Source organism: Choloepus didactylus, chromosome 4 (assembly GCF_015220235.1).
Source record: "Choloepus didactylus isolate mChoDid1 chromosome 4, mChoDid1.pri, whole genome shotgun sequence".
In the NCBI taxonomy this organism is placed as follows: domain Eukaryota; kingdom Metazoa; phylum Chordata; class Mammalia; order Pilosa; family Megalonychidae; genus Choloepus; species Choloepus didactylus.
In genome coordinates this window covers 45705961-45726402 of record NC_051310.1, presented here as the reverse complement: position 1 = coordinate 45726402, position 20442 = coordinate 45705961, and the positions used below count along the sequence as shown (strand labels likewise).

General features: G+C 36.1%; 1 protein-coding gene across 6 annotated transcripts in view; it reads left to right on the top strand.

The window, feature by feature from the left end:
- Positions 1-20167, top strand: part of FUT8 (fucosyltransferase 8) — a 378192-nt gene extending 358025 nt beyond the window's left edge. For 5 of the 6 annotated variants that reach the window (XM_037832507.1, XM_037832503.1, XM_037832506.1 and 2 more), the window contains 4 exons: positions 76-322; positions 4666-4842; positions 11451-11601; positions 19172-20167. In XM_037832507.1, coding sequence (XP_037688435.1) covers positions 76-322; positions 4666-4842; positions 11451-11601; positions 19172-19489 — 893 coding nt within the window. In that variant the 3' untranslated portion in view covers positions 19490-20167. The remainder of the gene's footprint in view (positions 1-75; positions 323-4665; positions 4843-11450; positions 11602-19171) is intronic. The other variant, XM_037832508.1, reaches the window with a different exon arrangement.
- The last annotated feature ends 275 nt before the right edge of the window (positions 20168-20442 follow it).

The following is a 20442-nucleotide window of genomic DNA, read 5'->3' as shown; positions in this document are numbered from 1 at the left end:
AGTGACTATTTGTTAAATGGAAGCTGTATAATAAGTACAGTATGGTGATGATGATTTCTTTTGATATCCTCTCAGGTGAAGTGAAGGACAAAAATGTTCAGGTGGTCGAGCTCCCCATTGTAGACAGTCTTCATCCCCGTCCTCCATATTTACCCCTGGCTGTACCAGAAGACCTTGCAGATCGACTCTTACAAGTCCATGGCGATCCTGCAGTGTGGTGGGTGTCCCAGTTTGTCAAATACTTGATCCGCCCACAACCTTGGCTGGAAAAGGAAATAGAAGAGGCCACAAAGAAGCTTGGCTTCAAACATCCAGTTATTGGGTAAGACTCTGATTTGTTCCTCATGCAGTGAAATATAGCAGCAGAGTTATGGACGTTTATGTAATATATTGTGAAAGTGTCAAAGAAAAGCACCAGACAGTAGATGAGTGGCAGGACAGAATGAGAAGAGAAGCCAGCAGCAGCCAGTCTCAACTCCAATTAGTACAGAGGTAGGTAGATTTTTTTAAAGAGCACAAGAGGGAAGGAAAATGGGGAACTAGTAAATTATTGAGAGGGTCTGGGGGAGGACAGAGAAGGAAGTGGGGAAGGGGACTGTAAAATATCTGAGAGGCAAAAGTCAGAGGGAGTTTTGACAGTGGGCTTTCAAAAGAGGGTCCTTCTAGGAGCACCACATTCTGTGGTTTAGCAGGGTAGGGTCAGGGGTCTGCCCAGGGAGATGGCCAAGCATTAGGAAAGTCCACATCAAAGTTGGGGCAAGTCTTTGGTGCAAAGTTTGGACAAGTATGCAGGGTCAAGCCAAGTCTTTTATAAGAATTCACAAAGGCTAGTTTAATTTTCATAGCCCCAACAAAGAGTACAGTTTCCAGAGTTCACCTTAGGCCACAAGGAGACTTCCTTTTTCACTTGGAACATCCGAACTATCATTTTCACCCTTATTCATTTGTACATTCAACTAATATATTAAATCCTGAAGAAACCTGGTAAAATTTTGTTTTATTGAAAGTATTTTGGGTATAATACATCTTGCTCTCATAGGGCCATGAAATGAAGTTGTCACACTGATAATTTTTCTACTGTGCCTTATTATTAAACTTCATAAATTGCCACTAGTGATTATTTTGCATTTTTGGTGTTTTGTTGTCTTTTCTGTCTTGGAAGCTATTTTGAGAATAAGGGTACCATCTGTAATGTAAAATAATGTTAACATTATTACTTAAAATTCTTTCTTGACCCACTTGGGAATTATCATGTACATACGTATTCAGTCTCTTCCTTGAGTTAAGGGAGATATATCAGGAAATCCTGGGAGCAAGAAAAATTCCAAAGGAGCGTCTTTGCTCCTGAGCATGTGCTCCTCCTGTATCCATACCTAAAAAGTTATGGAATGAGGAGTTTTCCTAGGTCCTGGTGCTCGATTTTATTCCATGGGAAATGTTTTTGCATTAGACCTAATGGAAAGAATACTGGGCTGAGAGTTAAGTGACCTGGGTAGTGTTAGGTTTTTTGACCGGGAAGAGATAGTATTCCTGACTTTTCCCTAATTTAATGATTTTTGGACAAGTTACTTAATAATAATACTGGGCTTTAATTTTTCCATCTGTAAGATGAGAAAGGTAATACCTGCCTTAAAAATGATGATGTGATGATGTAAGGTCAAAAATTAAAAAAAGGATTTTAGTTCTATGAAAGAAATGCAATATTAAATATTGTTGCCATTCAAAGAGACTGTTGCTTAAGTGATTCCTGAAAATAGACTTCTAGACCACACTGGCACTCTGTAGCCAATAATGTTTGTAATAAAGTCAGCCATTGATTAATAGTAACACCTCTGTTGATTCATTCTCTTATTTGCAGAACATTTATTGAATACCTGCTACTGTGGGGGACAGAGATTAATTTTTTTAAAATGTCTCCTTCCTTCCATCTTATTACAGTCTATGGGAGAAGAGACACTAGTAAGTGCTATACAGGGTAGAATACGATAAAATACTCTGAGAGAAACCTAAGAAATATTGTGGGAGGTCAGGAAAGGGAAAAAGTATTTCCATATGGATCAGGAAAGGTTTCATAGCTGTGATGTTTGAAAAGGTCTTGAAAGATAGAGTTGAATTTCCAAAATACCTTCAACTACATTATCTCATTTGATTCTGTAACACAATCTTGTGAAGTACACAGATATAGACATTTTATAAATTAGGAAACTAAGGTGCAGAGAAATAAAGTCTCTGCCTAAAAGTTCCAGAGTTAATAATGACAAAAAACAGGACTTAAACCCATCCTGTTCTTCACAATCCCACATAGCTTTTTCTTCAACATTAGTCTGCCTACACAAAGAAACACAGTTCAATTAATAGTATACAATCCAAAATTAGATATTGTCTTTGAGGTGTATTATATATAATTTTCTTTCTTTAAGAGATGGACCTCTTTGTTTAGATTTCCTATGATTTTATATACCAGGAAGATAGCCATATTAGGTTGCTATTGACAATCTGCCAAGCTGAGAGTTGACCAAATATAGAATATAGAAGTATCACAGATAGCTAAGTTATTTGTACATTGAGATAGTGTGCTGTATTAGAAAGAGGAGTGGACTGGGATTCAGGAATCTGGGGGTCCCATCTAGCTTCCATCACCAACAAGTTGTATAATGTTGGGCAACATATTTGGTCACTCTTGGCCTCTCCATCCTCATTGAAACAACAACAGCAACATAAACCCTAGGTTAGATGGCAACTAAGGTTTCTATTAATACAATACTAAATTAGATATTTAGTTTCTACATATCATCAATCAGTCATTTATTCATTGTGTTTGTTGCAGTTAAGAATGAATAAAATCAAATCCCATGCTCCAAAAGAGCTTGGTATGTAATCGCAAGAATCAGGAAGTACACAAATAACTTTTACTTTTTGTGTGTGAATACTGGGTTAAAGTGTCTTGCTTTATACTACCTTTTTGTTCACTGAAGTGTCTTTAGAAACAATTCCCTTAACTGTCAGATGAAGGAATTACATTAAATGGCTCCTCACATCCACCACAGGTCTTACATTCTCCTTTCCTGTAAAGATTCTGTTATGGTCCTCACTCCAGTTACTGATCCAGGCCTAATTTCAGGAGTGCTTGGAGAATTGAGAAATTTCTTCTTAGTGCTCTACCACTCTCTTCAAATACTCATCTTCCTTTGGCTTTCCCTCCTATTGTTACAGCTCTCCTCTTTTTTTTTTTTTTTTTTTTTCCATATTTCTCACTCCACATATTCCCTTGTTGTGTCTTAGTCTTCATATGTAGAGAAGTTAACAACACATATTCTAAATATTAGAGCTAAAGAAATTACACAGTGAAACCAGAGTTATCAAATAGCGTTTCCACTCATGAAACGTTAATTGAAATTCAGTGAAATGGTTCCTTCTGCCCTACTTCATCTCTGTAAAGCGTGCTGAACAATCTAATTTCCTGAGAGAAGCAGTGATTAAGAAGGATGTGGGAAGGAAAAGATGATAGTAGCTATTCATATGATAGTATTCGCATTTGGACTATAGTCTAAGATACAAAAGAAAGAACAGCCCTGAAGATGGCAGAGTGGTGAATCGAACCCTCACTTCAGATTGATAATTAAAAAAAAAAAAAAGCTGGTCTTTAGCCTGACCTATGCCTGTTGTTCCAGTGCCTACATCGAGATTACAGTAGAATTTGAAATAGGAGGTGCCCATATGCTGTGAGCCTTAGCAAAGCAAATCTACCTTTTCTTTGTACTTTGAATAGTGTTTTAGTAATTTTGAAGGACTAGAGCATATTTAAGGAGAGTCTTTTAATTTATGAAAGCAAACTATGACTACTACTATTCTTATTTCCATTATAATTACTTTAGAAGCATTAAAATGGAGGAGAATAATGTGGAAGTCAATGCTTTTTTCACTACAGGATGATGTAAATCCATATTCCTAGTTTTACAATTTCAGGGCCTTTAAAATAGGACAGATGAGATCAGTATATGCTTGCATTTGATAGAAAACAACGGAAATTTATTATGCATACAGCAAAAGGGCTGGAATGACTCCATGGACTTAAAAATCCTTATATGGTTTGCCTGCCTTGACTGTGCTATAGGAAGAGTCCATGCAGGTCTTTGGTTTCCTTGGACAACTTTAAATTCTACAAGCTGGCAGTTACAGTGACTACAGGGTAGATTGAAGAAAACAAAACAAAACTGTCATCAGAATGTTACAAACAATATCTATAATATTCTATAATAACAGCTGTGAATCCTGGTATCATTTGTCTCAAAAATCTTCAAAGTTCTGTTGTTTATTTCTGGAAAGGCTAGTTAGTATTTCACCTCCTGGTAGGGATTATAACTCTGGAATCTTCTATTATTCCTGATATGGCAATTACTTTTTCCATAAGAAAACCTTTTTCAATGGCTTCATGTACTTTCTAATTGCCCTTATATTGTTTAACGTGTCTCGCAAATATATTTAGAATTATGTATTTGAGTTGTTTTTTAAATATTTGTTTTGTTTTTCCTAATAGTGAAAATGAAAGAAAAATTTTTTTTAAAATGCCTATAACCCACAATGAGTAGGGATTAAAAAGTTGAGTACCCATAAAACACCCAGAACATTATCAGCAGTATCTGAATTTCTCCCTCTGTTCCCCAGAGTCCATGTCAGACGCACAGACAAAGTGGGAACAGAAGCAGCCTTCCATCCCATTGAGGAATACATGGTGCATGTCGAAGAACATTTTCAGCTTCTCACACGCAGAATGCAAGTGGACAAGAAAAGAGTGTATTTGGCCACGGATGACCCTTCTTTATTAAAAGAGGCAAAAACAAAGTAAGTTAGATCAGTGATTCTAGAATGAGATTGTTGCTTTCAGTTGGAAAGAGTCCTTAATTCCCATGTCTTGTGCTTCTTGTTATAATATTGTTGCTGATTATTAGGGTTTTTAATTCAAAGGACCGTGTATAACTTTTAATGTAATCAAAGCATATTTTATTATCTGTATCTGGTAATACCTTGTAACAAAAAATCCAAGATGAACTAAATGACTGACTTATGCATAATCACCAAGTCATCATTATCATCATTAAAAGCATTTGCTAACTAACCATATAAGACTGTTAGTAAAACACACACTAGGTGCTTGCCCTTCTGATCTCAATATCTTCATTCACAATTATAGGCAACTAATACATATGCAAGATAAAGAGTTTTCAACTTATAAAAATTTCTGGAATTTTGAATATAAAATGAAGAAAGGTAAAAAATGATGAGTTTTGTAAGTGGAAGAATAAAGACTACTAATAAATATTGAACAATAATCATCATTTATTGAGCCTACCTATGTTTCAGGCAATGTGCTAGGTGCTGGGGATCCCATGACAAGCAAGACATTCTCTGCTTTCAAGGAACTCCCAATCTGGTGGAGGGAAGTAGACAATTACTCTACAGTATGAGTAATGATACTATAGGATTAGGTCAGGGTGTTATGAAAACACATAAACAAAGCACTGGTCCTAACTGGAAATGTCTCATCATAACATCTGGGTGAACATGGAATTGGCCTTCATTTACTATTAATAAATAAGAGATTTATTAAATGTATGTGTGTTTTAGTTTGCCAAAAGGCAATATACCAGAAATGGGTTGGCTTTAACAATAGGGATTTATTAACTTATAAGTTTACAGTTCTGATGCCATAAAAATGTCCAAATCAAGGCATCAACAGGCGATGCTTTCTCCCTGAAGACTGGCTACCAGCAATCCTTAAGGCACATGGGATAACATCTGCTGGTGTCTCCCTTATCTCCTGGGTTTCATTGCTTCCAGCTTCAGGTTTCAGTGGCTTCCTCTCCGCTTCTGTGGTTTCTTTCTGTTTTCTGTATGTTCTTCTCACTCATCTTCTCTGGCTTTTCTTAGCTTCTCTGAATTTCATCTCTTATATAGGATTCCAGTAAGAGGAATAAGACCCTCCTGGGGCATGCCTCAACTGAAATAACCTAATCAAAAGGTCCCATGCACAATAGGTCTACAACCACAGGAATGGATTAACTTTAAGAAGATTATCTTTTCTGAGGTATATGTAGCTTCAAACCATCACAATGTGAAAATAGGGAATGAGGGAGAAGAACATTGCAGCTTAGCTCTACTCGGATACCGTCTCCTTCAGACATTCATCCCTGAACCCTTGACTGAGCTAAGTGTCCATTTTCTGCACCCCCAAAACACTTTGTGCATTCCTCTGCTGTAGGATTTAAAAGTACTTGCTTACTTCTGTCTTCTTCAGTAGATTATATAAGCACTTTGGACACAATTTCTAGCACTTGTAAGTGCCCAGTAAATATTGAGTTGTGTTTATTTCAGTCCAGTCAGTTTAAAAACTTGATTTGCAGTTAATTATTTAAACTATTTGGTTATGTAATTAATTAATGTGCTTCTTGGTCCCTTTTTTATGTCATAAATAAGGGAAAAAAGAAACAAATTAAGAATGAGGACAATTAATGCAGGTGTTTATCCAGGTCATTGGATGAGAAGTTAAATCCTATTTCTTCCTCCTAAGAATATAAATTAATTGGATTCTAATTGATTTTTTTAAGGCACCCTTTCTTGACAAATACACACATACACACACACATATATAAGCAAAAGGGCAAAAAAATTTGTTGGCCAAGTATAAATATGTGAGTTAATTGTGAGTTAATATTAAAGTGTAAGAATTAGGGATTAAATGAACATTTGGAACAATTTTAGGAATTAGGGATTAAATGAACAAAACACAATAAAAAAATTTCTCAAACGTTTTTCCAGGTTGCTGTTCAGACCTATTAGAAAGAAACAAAGTTAAAATAGTTCACTATGCGCTTTCATTTTAAAACTCAACTTGGTTGAAGAAAAGTTTATTAGTTGTATCTACTTTTTCACTTATCCTTGAATGCATTGCAAGCTTTTTCCCCCTTTTTTCCTTGATTACTAAAATAATTCATGCTCACTGAAAAATATGGAAAATGGAAAATACACAAGCAAGAAAAAAATATTATCCACAATCCCATTATTTAGTGGCAATAATTATTCAAATACTGACATATTGCTTCCAGCCATTTATATACTCAACATTTTGTAATAGTTGAGCATACTCTAAATAATCTATTTTTCACTTAATATAACCATACATCCATTTTCCTAGAGTACTAAAAAATCACTATAAAATGTCTTTTAGTGACTATGTATCCACTGTTTGGATATACTATGCTTACTTGACTATGCTCCTAATATTAGACAGGTCATTTCCAATTTTGTACTTTTATAAATAATACTACAATATATGCATAAAATTATCCATATTATTTCCTTAAAACTAGATTTCAGACTTGGAAGTATTTACATCAAAGGACATGAACATTTTTACAACTTTTGATCCATAAAGCAGCATGGCATTTTTATACTAAGCAACGCTTATAGTACAGTTGACAGTATCTTCTTGGACTGTGGGAATGATAAAACTTGTATTTCCTCTTTCAAGTCAAAAGCTAAAACTCCTCGCCCTGTGGTAATCCAGGCAGCAGTTCTCTCCATATTCTGTAATAAATGTAGTAGTAGCATTTTATGCACAATTTTTCTCTCTTTCTTTGGAAATCCTTCAATTTTAATTTATGAGTTATTTTGAAGATTTTCTCAGGAATTTAAATGCTGTTTCTCTCCTTGATTATTACTTAAATGTTCTTCCACTCTGAATTAACTATGCTTTACTTAATTCGTTTTGATACCTAGACAAATCATAAATCGTCTGCTATTGTTGTCAGAGACCCATAGCATAAATTAATCTCTCAACAAGATACATAATTTCCAAGGTCATCCTGACTTTTTTGCTTCAAAATATGAAGAGATGAAAAACCTAAAGATACATAGCCTTCACACAGTCAGAGGTGACTCCATTTTCTGGGTAGCTTATCCTTTGAAAGGGGTCAAGATTTGCTTTATGGGTGTGGCCTTCTGTGTGAATATCAGCAGTTAGTTTGCGGGTTACTTTATAAAAGCCGATCCATTTCCGATATTTTGCGAAAAGGCAACATTAGCAAACCAGAACAAAGGGGGTTTATTTGGTTACAAAGTTACAGTCTTAAGGCCATAAAGTGTCCAGGGTAAGACATCAACAATCAAGTACCTTCACTGAAGAATGGGCATTGGTGTCCGGAAAACCTCTGTTAGCTCGGAAGGCACGTGTCTGGTGTCCCCTTGCTCCCAGGTGGCGTTTCAAACTGGCGTTCTCCATAATGTTAGTGTCAGTTTCTAATGGCTGTCTTCAAAATGTGACTCTCAACTGCAGCTAGCTGTGAGTTCCTTCTGTCTGAGCTTTTATAGGGCTCCAGTAAACTAATCAAGGCCCATGCTGAATGGGTGGGACCACACCTCCATGGAAATTAATTAGAGCTATCACCTGCAGTTGGGCGGGTCACATCTCCATGGAAACAACCTAATCCAAAGTTTCTAACTTAATCAACACTAATATGTCTGCCCACACAAGACTGCATAAAAGATAATGGCATTTGGGGAGACATAATACATTCAAACTGGCACAGTAGTCTATCCACATTGTCTTCCAAGATTGTGGAGATTGGGGGTAGGGGTGACAGAGGAGAAAAGCCTTTAAAAATCTCCCAGATTAAATGTTTACATATCTGGTTTGCTCTGTATTAAAATATAGATTCATTAAGATGAATAGAAACAAAAATAATTAAGTTTTTTTGACATGTTTAGTTGCCCTACTTTAGTTTTTACGACATGCTAAGTTGCCCGGCAGTAGGGAATGGTAACTTTCTTCACTAAGTTATTGAACTACTGCAATATGCTAGACACATTACAGGACACTAAGAATACAAAGATAAATAAAAGATAGTATGTGGCGAATTCCGTCAGGGATTATCCAACTGGTAGGCAATACACATCTAACAAATTATTACAGTGTAGTTCGGTAAGTGTCCTGAAGGAGTTATATACTAGGTACAGTGAAATCCACTAAGAGGAGTGTCTCCCTCGGCCTGAGGAAAGGTTTTAGAAAAGAAAATTTGATGTTAGTTTATAACTTCAATCTAGTCTTTTCGGGTGACATAAAAATAAATTTTTATAAGGTAGAAGAAGAAAAAATGTTTCCTTTTATCATTGCCAATATTTGCAGCCTCAAGGTGGAAGAGTTACTCTGCTGACATACTTGTGGGGAACAGAAGAAATATACGTATTTGTGCAGTAAAATCCAGAAAGTTCCATGCTCATTATTTGGAGGTAGAAAATCTCCCCCTGCCCTTATTCTTTTTGCTTCTGTTTGTTTTTCCTACTTTCTCCATCCTTCATTGAGCAGTCTTTTGAATACAGAGAGAAGGCCTGAGGAGCTTAGGTGCCTTGTTGGCTTGGTTCCAGAATAGGGCCCTCGAAGTAAGGAAATGTATCAATGTTAGTGTCACTTCTCAGTAAATGCATCACTCCTTTCCTTGTTTCACTGAGTACCCAGACCTTTGCTGATAAAATTGGTCTTTATTCAAGGATAAAGCCTGTGCTGGTGTATTTTAACAATCCCCCTTCTCCTTCACCCTCCAGCCTTTCCATATTTATTTGTTGCTGTTTCTGTCCCATGCCTGATATGCACCTTCACAGGAATCACATTAAAAGTCGTTTTGGTTGTTTTCTCTAGAACAAATGTGACATCCTTCATCTCCCTGATTCTGAGCTGAGGAGGGTAAAATGTCAAAAATAATGAGGCCAAATAGATCCAAACACTGAATACCAGCCTAAAACAGCACTCAGAGACTTTGCTTTCACAGTCATTATTAGAGAGGCAATGAGGGAAAGCTCCTTGGTGGCCGTGGAATAAAGAGAAACCTGAAGCAGCTGTTAGGGGATTAGAAAAAAGTCCCAGACATAGGTAGCATTCACTTGTTTATTTATTCACACAGCATTATGTGAAGTGCTATGATACATAGAAAAATAAGACACGGTCCCAACCTTTGGGAAATACTATGTGGGAGACAGATATGTAAATTGATTCCTACTGTTTCAGGTATTCTAAGTAAGAATTATTATTCTTTTAACAAATATTTATTGAGCCTCTGTTAGATTCCAGATAGTCTGCTAGGTGCTGAGACTAGCACAGTGAACAAAGCAGGTAAAATGCCTCTCTTCATAGAGTTTACATTCCAGTTAAGGATGATAGAGTTGGGGAACGGAAACAAACAGTAAATAAACAGTAAATATATATTATTAGGTCAGATGATGATAAGAGCCTTGGAGAAAAATTAAGCAATAAAAGGGATAGGTACTAGCAAGGACCTCACTGATAATGTGACATTTGAGCAGAGACCTAAAGAAAATAAGGAATCAAACCAGGCGGATGTCTGGAGGAAGAATGTAACAATCACGGCTAACATTTATTGAGCATTTATACATGTCAGGTACTCTTTTAAGCACTTTACATGACTTAGGGTATTTAATTCTCATGTAACTATATAAAGTAGGTACAATTATTATCCCTTTTTCATGTAACTTCCCAAAGTTTGCAACCTAACTCTGAAGATCTGCCTCATGTACTGAGAAAATGTGATTCACTCTGTACTATAGTATAATTATACCTCTCAGAGTGGAATCACTTGGACATATGGTAGACTTTCTGAAAACATCCTAATTTAATAATTTTTAAATACACACACATGGGCGCGTGCGCGCGCGTGCATACAATCTCAAATAAGGCTACTAAAATGTTACCTAGTGGGCATCTGCAGGAAATTTGCTTCCAAAAGTTTATGGAAGTTATGGCTTTCTGTTTACCATTAATGGTTGAGATAGGTGATGCCTCAAGAAGTGGAGATGAGGGGAGACTCAATCAATAATCTAAGTTTTTAAAATATTCATCTCAACATTTTTTATTACTAACTTGTAATATCATTGAAGAAAACTTGTCACGATGAAGAACAATTTGTCAAATTGTAACATCATTGAAGAAAACTTGTCACGATGAAGAACAATTTGTCAAAAATTCTAAATTAAAATTTTGAATGAACTTTTATGATGATATTTATATTTTAAAGGAAAAACTCAATGACCAAATACAAAAGCAACTTGAAAAAACTCTTAGAGATCACTCATTTCAGAGTAAATAAGGAGCCTTCTGTTGCAACTCTTTCATTTATTAAGAAAGGACATTTTGATGTGTGAGTGTGTGTGTGTGTGTGTGTGTATGTGTGTATGATATGCTAATAACTGTAATATACAGGGTATTCTAGAATAGTTTCTGCCCCACTGACAGATTTAAAGATGCCTCTTTGACTACTCTATTGAATGCCGTGATAAGAGCTTTCCTTACAGAAAGAGGAGCTCTTGGTCAAGGAGTAGATCTGCCTCCCCTGATAGGATGTTGTGATTTCAGTGACCATGTATATACTTATTTCCTTTTTCAGGTACCCCAGTTATGAATTTATTAGTGATAACTCTATCTCTTGGTCAGCTGGACTGCACAATCGATACACAGAAAATTCACTTCGGGGTGTAATCCTGGATATACACTTTCTCTCCCAGGCAGACTTCCTAGTGTGTACTTTTTCATCCCAGGTAAGTGACAGGAAGGCATTTTCAAATGGTCAATACTTATTGGTCATTTTGGGGTCAGAAAAATTGTTTTTGTTTTTTTCTTTTGCATTTTTTAATGTTAGTTATTGTGTTCAGGTGTAATTTTCCATATGTTTGGTAATGATCCCTTTTGTGAAAGATTAAAAAGAATCCATAAAATAGCTATTTGAGTGCACTGAATATTGAGTAGTCTGCAAGCAATGGTTGAATATCTCTCTACTGAAGTCAGTTACTGGAGTTGTTTGAAGTACTTTGCTTGTGATACCATTTAACAGAAATAGCAAGTAATTAAGCTTATGGAATATTTTCTGATTTTGCATGCAGTTGATATGTGACCAGAATCCATCCATTTCCACACATCAGCTTAAATGCTCAGCATTTTGCCTCATTTAATTGATTTATAGAAAATAAGTAAGAAAGAGTAAATGTAACACCTCTTTAAGTCCTGTTACATTTCCACCAAGCAAGAAACTGTACATTAAATTTAAGCAATACCTACAATCATTCTTTGAGTTTAATTGTTGCTGATAACTGTATGTTCTGGATTTGGTGTATGTGTTTTTATGAATGGTACAATCAGCCTTATATGCCCAGTGGAATATCAGTATAGCAATATTTATTATAAATTTTATTTTCTCTCTTATTTTTGCATATATTATTGAGTAGTTCATTCAACAAGCTATTAAATGTCTATTTTGTGCTCGGCATTATACTAGGTACAGAGAGGAGTTTAAAGGAAATTGAAAATACACATCTTGCCCTGTTCTAGAATCAAATAAGCAAAATACTCATATGAAATAACTAGAGAATAATTACCAATAAATATAAATTAGTATAAGATAAAAAAAAGTATACCTAAATTCTGAGAAGCAGAGAAAAGAAAATGTGAAAAGGAAAGTCGCATCATTTTCATGGGCATATACTTCAGAGAGCATAAAGTTAGGGACAATTTTTCATTATGTGAAAATGTACATTGTTATAATGGAATGGTGATTTGATTGTTGGAAAGATACCTACCCAGGCAAAGGCTGTGGAGTTTCTTCAATGTGGAATAAGGGTATAACTCACTACCCAAAGAGAGACATGCAGAATAGGAGCCATACAGCAGCAATCTTCGTCAGAAGGGAAAACATCCTTGGCTTCAAGTTCCAATGAAAACATTGATTGCTAATGTTTCTCCCTAATTGGAGCAAAGATCCTGTCTTTGAGAAGCATCCTTTTCCATTATCATTGGGGGTCCCGGGGTGTTATACCTACCTGATCCCTCCCAGCTGTTTTTGAGAATTTATGTACCTACCTGATCAACAGGTGCAAGTAACTAGCAGCAACTCCTACGCATTTCTGAATGTTAATTGTTAGAATGAGTGATCAAGGGTCACTATCCCAGGTGCACCACCTCCCCTGAGGCCTAGGCTTTAGACTGGCCTGAAGTCTATTCCTCTAGTCCAAGGTTTCTCAACCTCAGCACTACTGGCATTTTGGACTGGATAATTCTTTGTTTTGGGGAGCTCTCCTATGCATTGGAGGATGTTCAGCAGCTTCTCTGGCCTCTACTCACTAGATGTCAGTAGTACTCTCACCTCAAGTTGTGACAAACAAAAATATCTTCAGATATTGCACAGTTGTCCCTAATGAGAACCACCTCTTTGGTCGTAAAGCTCTAAAATAAAGATATACATGTATGAATAGTCACCTAGCTTACATGTAGATAGGCATTGAGACTTCCAGAGATATTCTTTATTCTTTACTTTCCTTCTTCTAGGCCTCCTTAATAACACTATTAGGCTCATTCTGTAAAGAAAAACCTTTTTGTTTGTTTTGTTTTTCTTTTCAAGGATGTGCTGTAGAATTTTTCATCTTTATATCTCTGATTTTGACCCCGATATCAGGACCTCTGAATGGGTCCAGAGATGCAGGTCATATGAAAAAAGAGTGGTGCTAAGAGGACTTTTTGTATCCAGAGGAATGAGATTCACACTTATATTGTTCCTGAAACTCCTAGCAAGTCAGAAAAGTTCATCCAAAAAGATTTCTATTTATTTGAACCATAGCAGGACTCAAATATTATTTTGTATCCCAAGATAGATTTTAATACCTCAAAATCTTTCAAGTTAGTGTTCAGGATAAAAGTTTAAAAGTAAAAATACCTTACATTTATATAGTGAGTGGCAGTTTGCCAAACATGATCACCTCCATTATCACATAACTTATGTAATGACTAACAGCTGTACTATTTGAGATCATGAAATAATTCCAGATTCAAAGATAAATCTGTTGGCTTACTTGCACTCCAAAATATTTTGCAAGTATTTTTAGTAGAGAGGTATTTTAGTAAGAGTTTGATATTTTTGCAGTGTGAATGAAATTAGTTGCTGGATTGTAGAGCTTCCCTTGCCACAAACCCAAATTTGAATTGTTTGAGAAATACCCAGAAATGTCTCATCACCCTCACTGAGGTGGTGGGAAAAAAAGTTACAGAAAGGATCAAAATGCCAAGCCATTGATTTCACTGCTGGGCAGAGAACAAGAATTAGGCAAAATGGACTTTAGAGTTACACTATCTGAATTTGAAACCAACTTAGACCATTTAGTGGCTGTGTGGCCTTGAACAAATTACTTAACCTATCTCCAGCTGTGTGTGTGTGTTTGTTTTGTTTTGTTTGTTTCTTCATCTATAGAAATGATGATAATATTAGCACCTACTGCATGGAGTTTTTCTGAGAATTAAAGAGAATAGTGCATAGCTATATATTAATCACAATATGTGTTAGCTGCTATTATATATTTAGGTATAGGAATATTTTTGCCTGTTGTTTCTTGATGTTTCATTCTTTGTCCTCCTTCTGGATGTATGGCTTTAGTCTTCCCCTATTTTCTAGCATGCATGTGGCATATATAGGAATTTCTCAGCTCTTTTTCACATGACCCATTTTCAGACTATGTGCTCTCACATTTTAGGAGGAGTATAAAGTAAGCTATGTGGTCTTGGGTAATGCTTAAGCTACCCAGTCATGTGCATTGGAGAGGCATAACAATTCTTCATAAAGAAAAGTAACCAGCAATATTCAGCATATTAATTTCTCTCTACTAAAGTGCTACTTCAATTCCATTTTATTAGCTTATTGAAAGAGAACATAGCTATATAATGTGAATTTTCAGAAACAAAAGTTCTTCAGTCCCAAAGGGTAAGTGATAAGTAATAGTATTTGCTTTGGAGGTCCAAGTAAACTTGTATGTGTATGTATACATTGACTTCAGCGAAATTAATCCACAGAAATTAGTTGTATTAGCCATACATCCAAAAGGAGGACAAAAGAATGAAACGTCAAGAACCAAATCTCAGTCCAGTATAAGACATGGACAACCAACTCTCAACTTTCCTTGATGATAACCTCGTATTCCAAGAGATGATTAGGAAGTGATAAAAGTTTAATCTCTTGTTCATAATGCCTCAATAGTCCTGAAGTTTTATTCATATAAACTCTCTATATCCTAGGCACTCTCCTTTGAGGAATTTTATACTAGATGACAATAGTGAGAAACAGTTTATCTGTTGACTATGAGCTATTGTAAACAATGTCATGGCACGCTCATCAGGATTCTTCATGATGTTTTATTAGACCTACCCCCCGCCTTGGTCTAGGGCTTCTAATCTCTCTCAGTTTGACATCTACCAGTGAGGCCTAAGAATTCTCTATCCTTAAAATGGAAAGTTTTTAAAAACCAGCAATGTGGCTCTACGCTCTAATTTTGTTACCATTGTTGCTTTTAGTTTTCTGAATCCCTTCATCAGTGCTGTTTCTCAAAGCCAAGTTTGTCCTAAAAGCCTCATAAATTGAAGAGAATAGTCCTCAGGTTTAATCTGAAAATTAGAGACAATATTAGCATTTTCCAAGAGCATCAAGTGAGTTTTGAAAGCCATGCAATCACATTCCAAACTATTCTTCCAAATGCTCTAATCTTGTTCTTTGTTATTGGAAACTGCCTATGCCCAAAGCATCTCCTTTGTCACTGAAGTTATTCTCTAATTTTCTGAAACCATTTTAATCTGAAGGAAAGAAATTATAGTTTGAGAAATAAAAGCAGTTGACAGCTTAGTTTTAGAAGGACAAAATATCAGGTAATGTTTTTTGAAAAGATTGTTTATTGATTTCTAGAATAGTATTCTTATTCAGGAATGTGTTTTACCGATGTGGCTGTAGATGCTCAGTCTCAAGACTTTAGGCAATCAACATTGCTTAATGAGCAGTCAACATCGCTCAGTAGTTCCCAGCCATTAAAATCTGGAGTATAGGTTACAGGGGTCGAGTTGGGGGTAGGGAATGGGGAGTTAATGCTTGAGTTGTACAGTTTCTATTTGGGTTCATTGTAAAGTTTTGGTGATTGATGATGGTGATGGTAGCACAACATTGCGAATGTAATTAACAGCACTGAATTATATATGTGAATATGGTTAACGGAGAAATTTTAGGTTGTATACATGTTACTATAATAAAAATTTTTTAAAAAAGACACATAGGACTGTATAACACAATGAACCCTACTGTAAACCGATGGACTACAGTTAATAGTACAATTATAAAAATGTGTTTTCATGAATTGTGATATATACACCACACTAATGTAAGCTGTTAATAAAAGGGTGGTAGGTGGGAACTCTGTATTTTATGCATGACTTCTATAAACCTACAACTTCTCTTATAAAAAAAAAGTCACCAAAGAACAAAATTGATACCTCCCTTTGTGACACTTAATACAATATTCTTGTGATACTCTGTTGCCTAATTCCAAATTCACACACAACACAACTAGATTCACTACACTTTGAATCAGACTTTGGAAGGCCCAGAGGGCAAAACCAGGGACTACATTCATTTTATTCTAGACAGATCCTCTGGATAGAAATTGCCACTGAGGTGGGGCTTATGAAACACTTAATGCCTGTTCAGAGCACCATGGAGAAAGCATAGGATGAAAGCCCAAGAGGGCTACTTTGCAGAGCAGAAGGCAAGAGTACTTTGCATCAACACAGGCTCTAGCTTGCAATGCTGAATGCTGCATTGTGCAGCTGGTATCACACGAATCTTTTTGGCATCTCTCACAATATAGCAAAGACCTTGGTCTTATTCTTACATTGGATAGCAAAGCAAAGTAGTTTACAGAAGTTGCACTGTCTCCCAGCATCACCCAGTGAGACAAGAATCCACTTCCAACTTCTCACTCTAGGCACCCTCCTGGCCATGTCTTGACAAAACAAGATCCCATCTGCTCTGAGAAAGTTCTGGAGGCTCATGAAAACTCATCTGGCTGCTCTTCAGGAATGAAATGTAGACTAATAGAGCCCCCCCCCACACACACACACACCCTTTTTTTTTTCTTTTTTAAATACAGTCCCATCTGTGTTTTATCCTTTGGCAAGATTGCTTTACCGTATGCCTACTGGGGTACTAAAAAGGATGTAGTGTTAAGTCAACACCGAGTAAATTAAAACATACTACACGTGGTCAGCCACTGCTTTGCAAACCAGAGACTGCCCTTCTCAGTCATGCTGCCTGTCAATATCAAGCCTAACTTAATATTGTCATCAGCGGAAAACCTTTGCATACCTGCCCATGGTGTGGATATGTGAGGCACATAAAAGAAGCCTAGGGTAATTAAATGCAAACATCAAACACCATAGTAATCTTTCTAGCCCTTTGTTATTAAAAGTGCCCCATGGTTGATATGCAGACAGTTTTTTATTTCATACTCTGAATGGACCTTAAGGATTAAATATCACCCTTGGGGTGCTTATCATAACTAAGGAACTTAAGTGTTGTGATCGAGATCACATACTCTGGAACCCAAAAGAGTTCTAACTGTGTCTCTGCCACATTTTTTGGTTTCGTTTTGTTTTCTTGGTAATTTAATTAATCTTTCTGTAATCTTTCTGAATGTAATAATCTTAAGTTTGCCCAGGGCTGGCCTCAGCCTTTCTTTCTAGTGTTAAAATGTAAAGATGCAGAACAGAACCACCAAGAGATAATATGCATAGCAGTTGCAAAGTAGGCAGACTGTCCGGATTTGGATTCAAAACCTGAATTTACCACTTACTAATAGTGTAAATTTGGGCAAATTCCTTAACCTCTCTGTGCTTTTGTTTTAGCATCTGTAAAATGAGCAAACTGATAGAATCTTACGGGAATATTGAGAGGACTAAATTAGACAATACCTTAAAACAATATCTGACAGCAAAATCTCAGTAAATATTAGCCTCAATCATTATTATTGTAGTTTGCAATTATTGTAATAATTTTAATTATTTGGCTTCTTCCTTTCCATATATATATACGTGCATTTTACAATACCCCTTCAAGTTTCTGAAATTCAGTTGGGATAATGATTAACCCAGTCAGATCCCATTTGCTCATAATAGTGAGAAATGAGCATCTCCACTCAAGTTTTCGGTGATCTTCATGAATGCTAAAATTTTAAAGAATTGCCAGGTAATCCTAAATTGTTCCACTGAGCAGATTTACAACCACTATTAGTAGTATCATTTTAAATATATGCAAAAGCATTGATACTGGGGCAGAAAACTTCATTGAGAGATACCACAATTGGAGATTTAGGAAAATTTGACCTGAATTTAGTTCTCTGTTCATAATGTATAAAGTAAGAAATTCTACGTAAAATTCTAGTATTCTTTTGTCTTCACCTATTCCTAGGAAAGACTCTGAAATCCATTTACTCTATAATGAAAATATCTGTTAATTGCTTAAAATGTTATCCCTTCATGGAGATAGTTACAATTTAATTTTGTCATCAAGCATTAAGCTCAGATTGTGGAATTTCAGCTGCCATCCATTAGGCAGGACCTTTTACAAAGTCCTAAAATTATTCTAGTCAGATAGATGCATACCCTATCTTCCCCAGAGGCTAGTCCAACTATGTCAGTCCAAGCACACTACTGTCTACTCACCACAGTTAAAAACCCTTTACAACAGAAATGGCTGCTATGTTTTATTTCATTTACCAGTGCCATTTGATTGTCAGTAACTCCATAAATCTCTGTTGAGAAGAGTTCTGAGATCAAGTCCTAAATAAGCAAAAAAGCATATGTAATTGATTAGCAGTGAATGAAGAGAAAGGTAGTATTTACAGTCCTAATCCTAAACCTAAAGTTCTTCAAGGGTGCAGGAAGTATGTCTTACTCATTTTTGTACCTCCCGTGCCCAGCATAGGGTACTGTGTGGCTCTTAACAAATGCTTATTGAAATCAACTGATTCATATTCTTAAAGGACTTCGTATCATTTTTTTTTCTCCTAGAGACTAATTGTAATAACTTTTCATTAAAAAAGAAAAAAAATGGATACAAACACAGAGATGAAGAGTGACTTGTACCAGCATTTAAGAGCAAACAGACTGAAAACTTGTGACTAGAATCCACTCCTTCTCAGCTTCTCAGTCCTGGAGCCCATCTCTTTGGCCAGGGGCTTTTTCAGATTGCTATGAAAGAGAGCTTTTAAATACTAACTTTTTTTTTTTTTTTTTTTTTCATTCTTTCTCAAGGTCTGTCGAGTTGCTTATGAAATCATGCAAACACTGCATCCTGATGCTTCTGCAAACTTCCATTCTTTGGATGACATTTACTATTTTGGGGGCCAAAATGCCCACAACCAGATTGCCATTTATTCTCACCAACCTCGAACTGCCGATGAAATCCCCATGGAGCCTGGAGATATCATTGGTGTGGCTGGAAATCATTGGAATGGCTATTCTAAAGGTGTCAACAGAAAACTGGGAAGGACGGGCCTCTATCCCTCCTACAAAGTCCGAGAAAAGATAGAAACTGTCAAGTACCCCACATATCCTGAGGCTGAGAAATAAAGCTCAGATGGAAGAGATTGGCAACCAAACTCAGTTCAAACCATTTGAGCCAAACAGTAGACCAAGAAGGCCCTTGACTTAACAGCGTGTGGTTAAATGAGAGACACCCGTACACCGAGAGCAACAAGGAACAGATGGTTCATTGGTGGAATTCCTCATTAACAGGAGCTACAGTGCCCTCAATGCACAGTCCAATAATGTACTCACATATAACATACAAACAATTTGTTTACTACTTTGCCGCGTCTTTCAAGATTATGTCCCTATGAAACAAACACTGCCACATTATGTAACTTAAGTGACACAGACATATTTTGTGTGAGACTTCAAACTTGGTGCCTACATCTGAGAGACTTCTGTGACCTAAAGAGAAGACCTGAACAGCTCCCTACTATGGGGAAAGTTTATTCTTAGCCAGTGGTGACGTTATGACCACTGAATTCACTCCAATCAACAGATTCAGATTGAGAATGGATGTTTTTTCCTTTATAAGGTTGTCTGATTTTTTTTTAAGTAATTGCATCAGTTCATCCACTTTGTCATTAATAAGTGAAGGATACATCAAAAAATAAAATATCACACTCCATTAGGAATTTTTGTAAAACAATGTCATGAACAGATTCTTTAGTACTTAATGTTTCTGGACATTTTCTTTGATAACAAAAAATAAATTTTAAAAAGAGGAATTTTGTAAAGTCTTTAGAATTTTGTGATATTGGATGAGGTGGTTAGCTTTATAGTGGAAGAACTATGGTAACAGAAGAGTTTTATAGTTTTTCTGCTTTTTTTTTTTTTTTCTGATGTTGATAGAGCGACTAATCAGGTCTTAGCTCAAAGAGTCACTGGTACATTTTAATACTAGGCTTATTTGTTGTGTCTATTGCCACTTTTTGTGAGTGGGTCTTGTTGCTTTATCTCTGTTCAAACTTGCACCCTTTCCTATCATGTCCTGC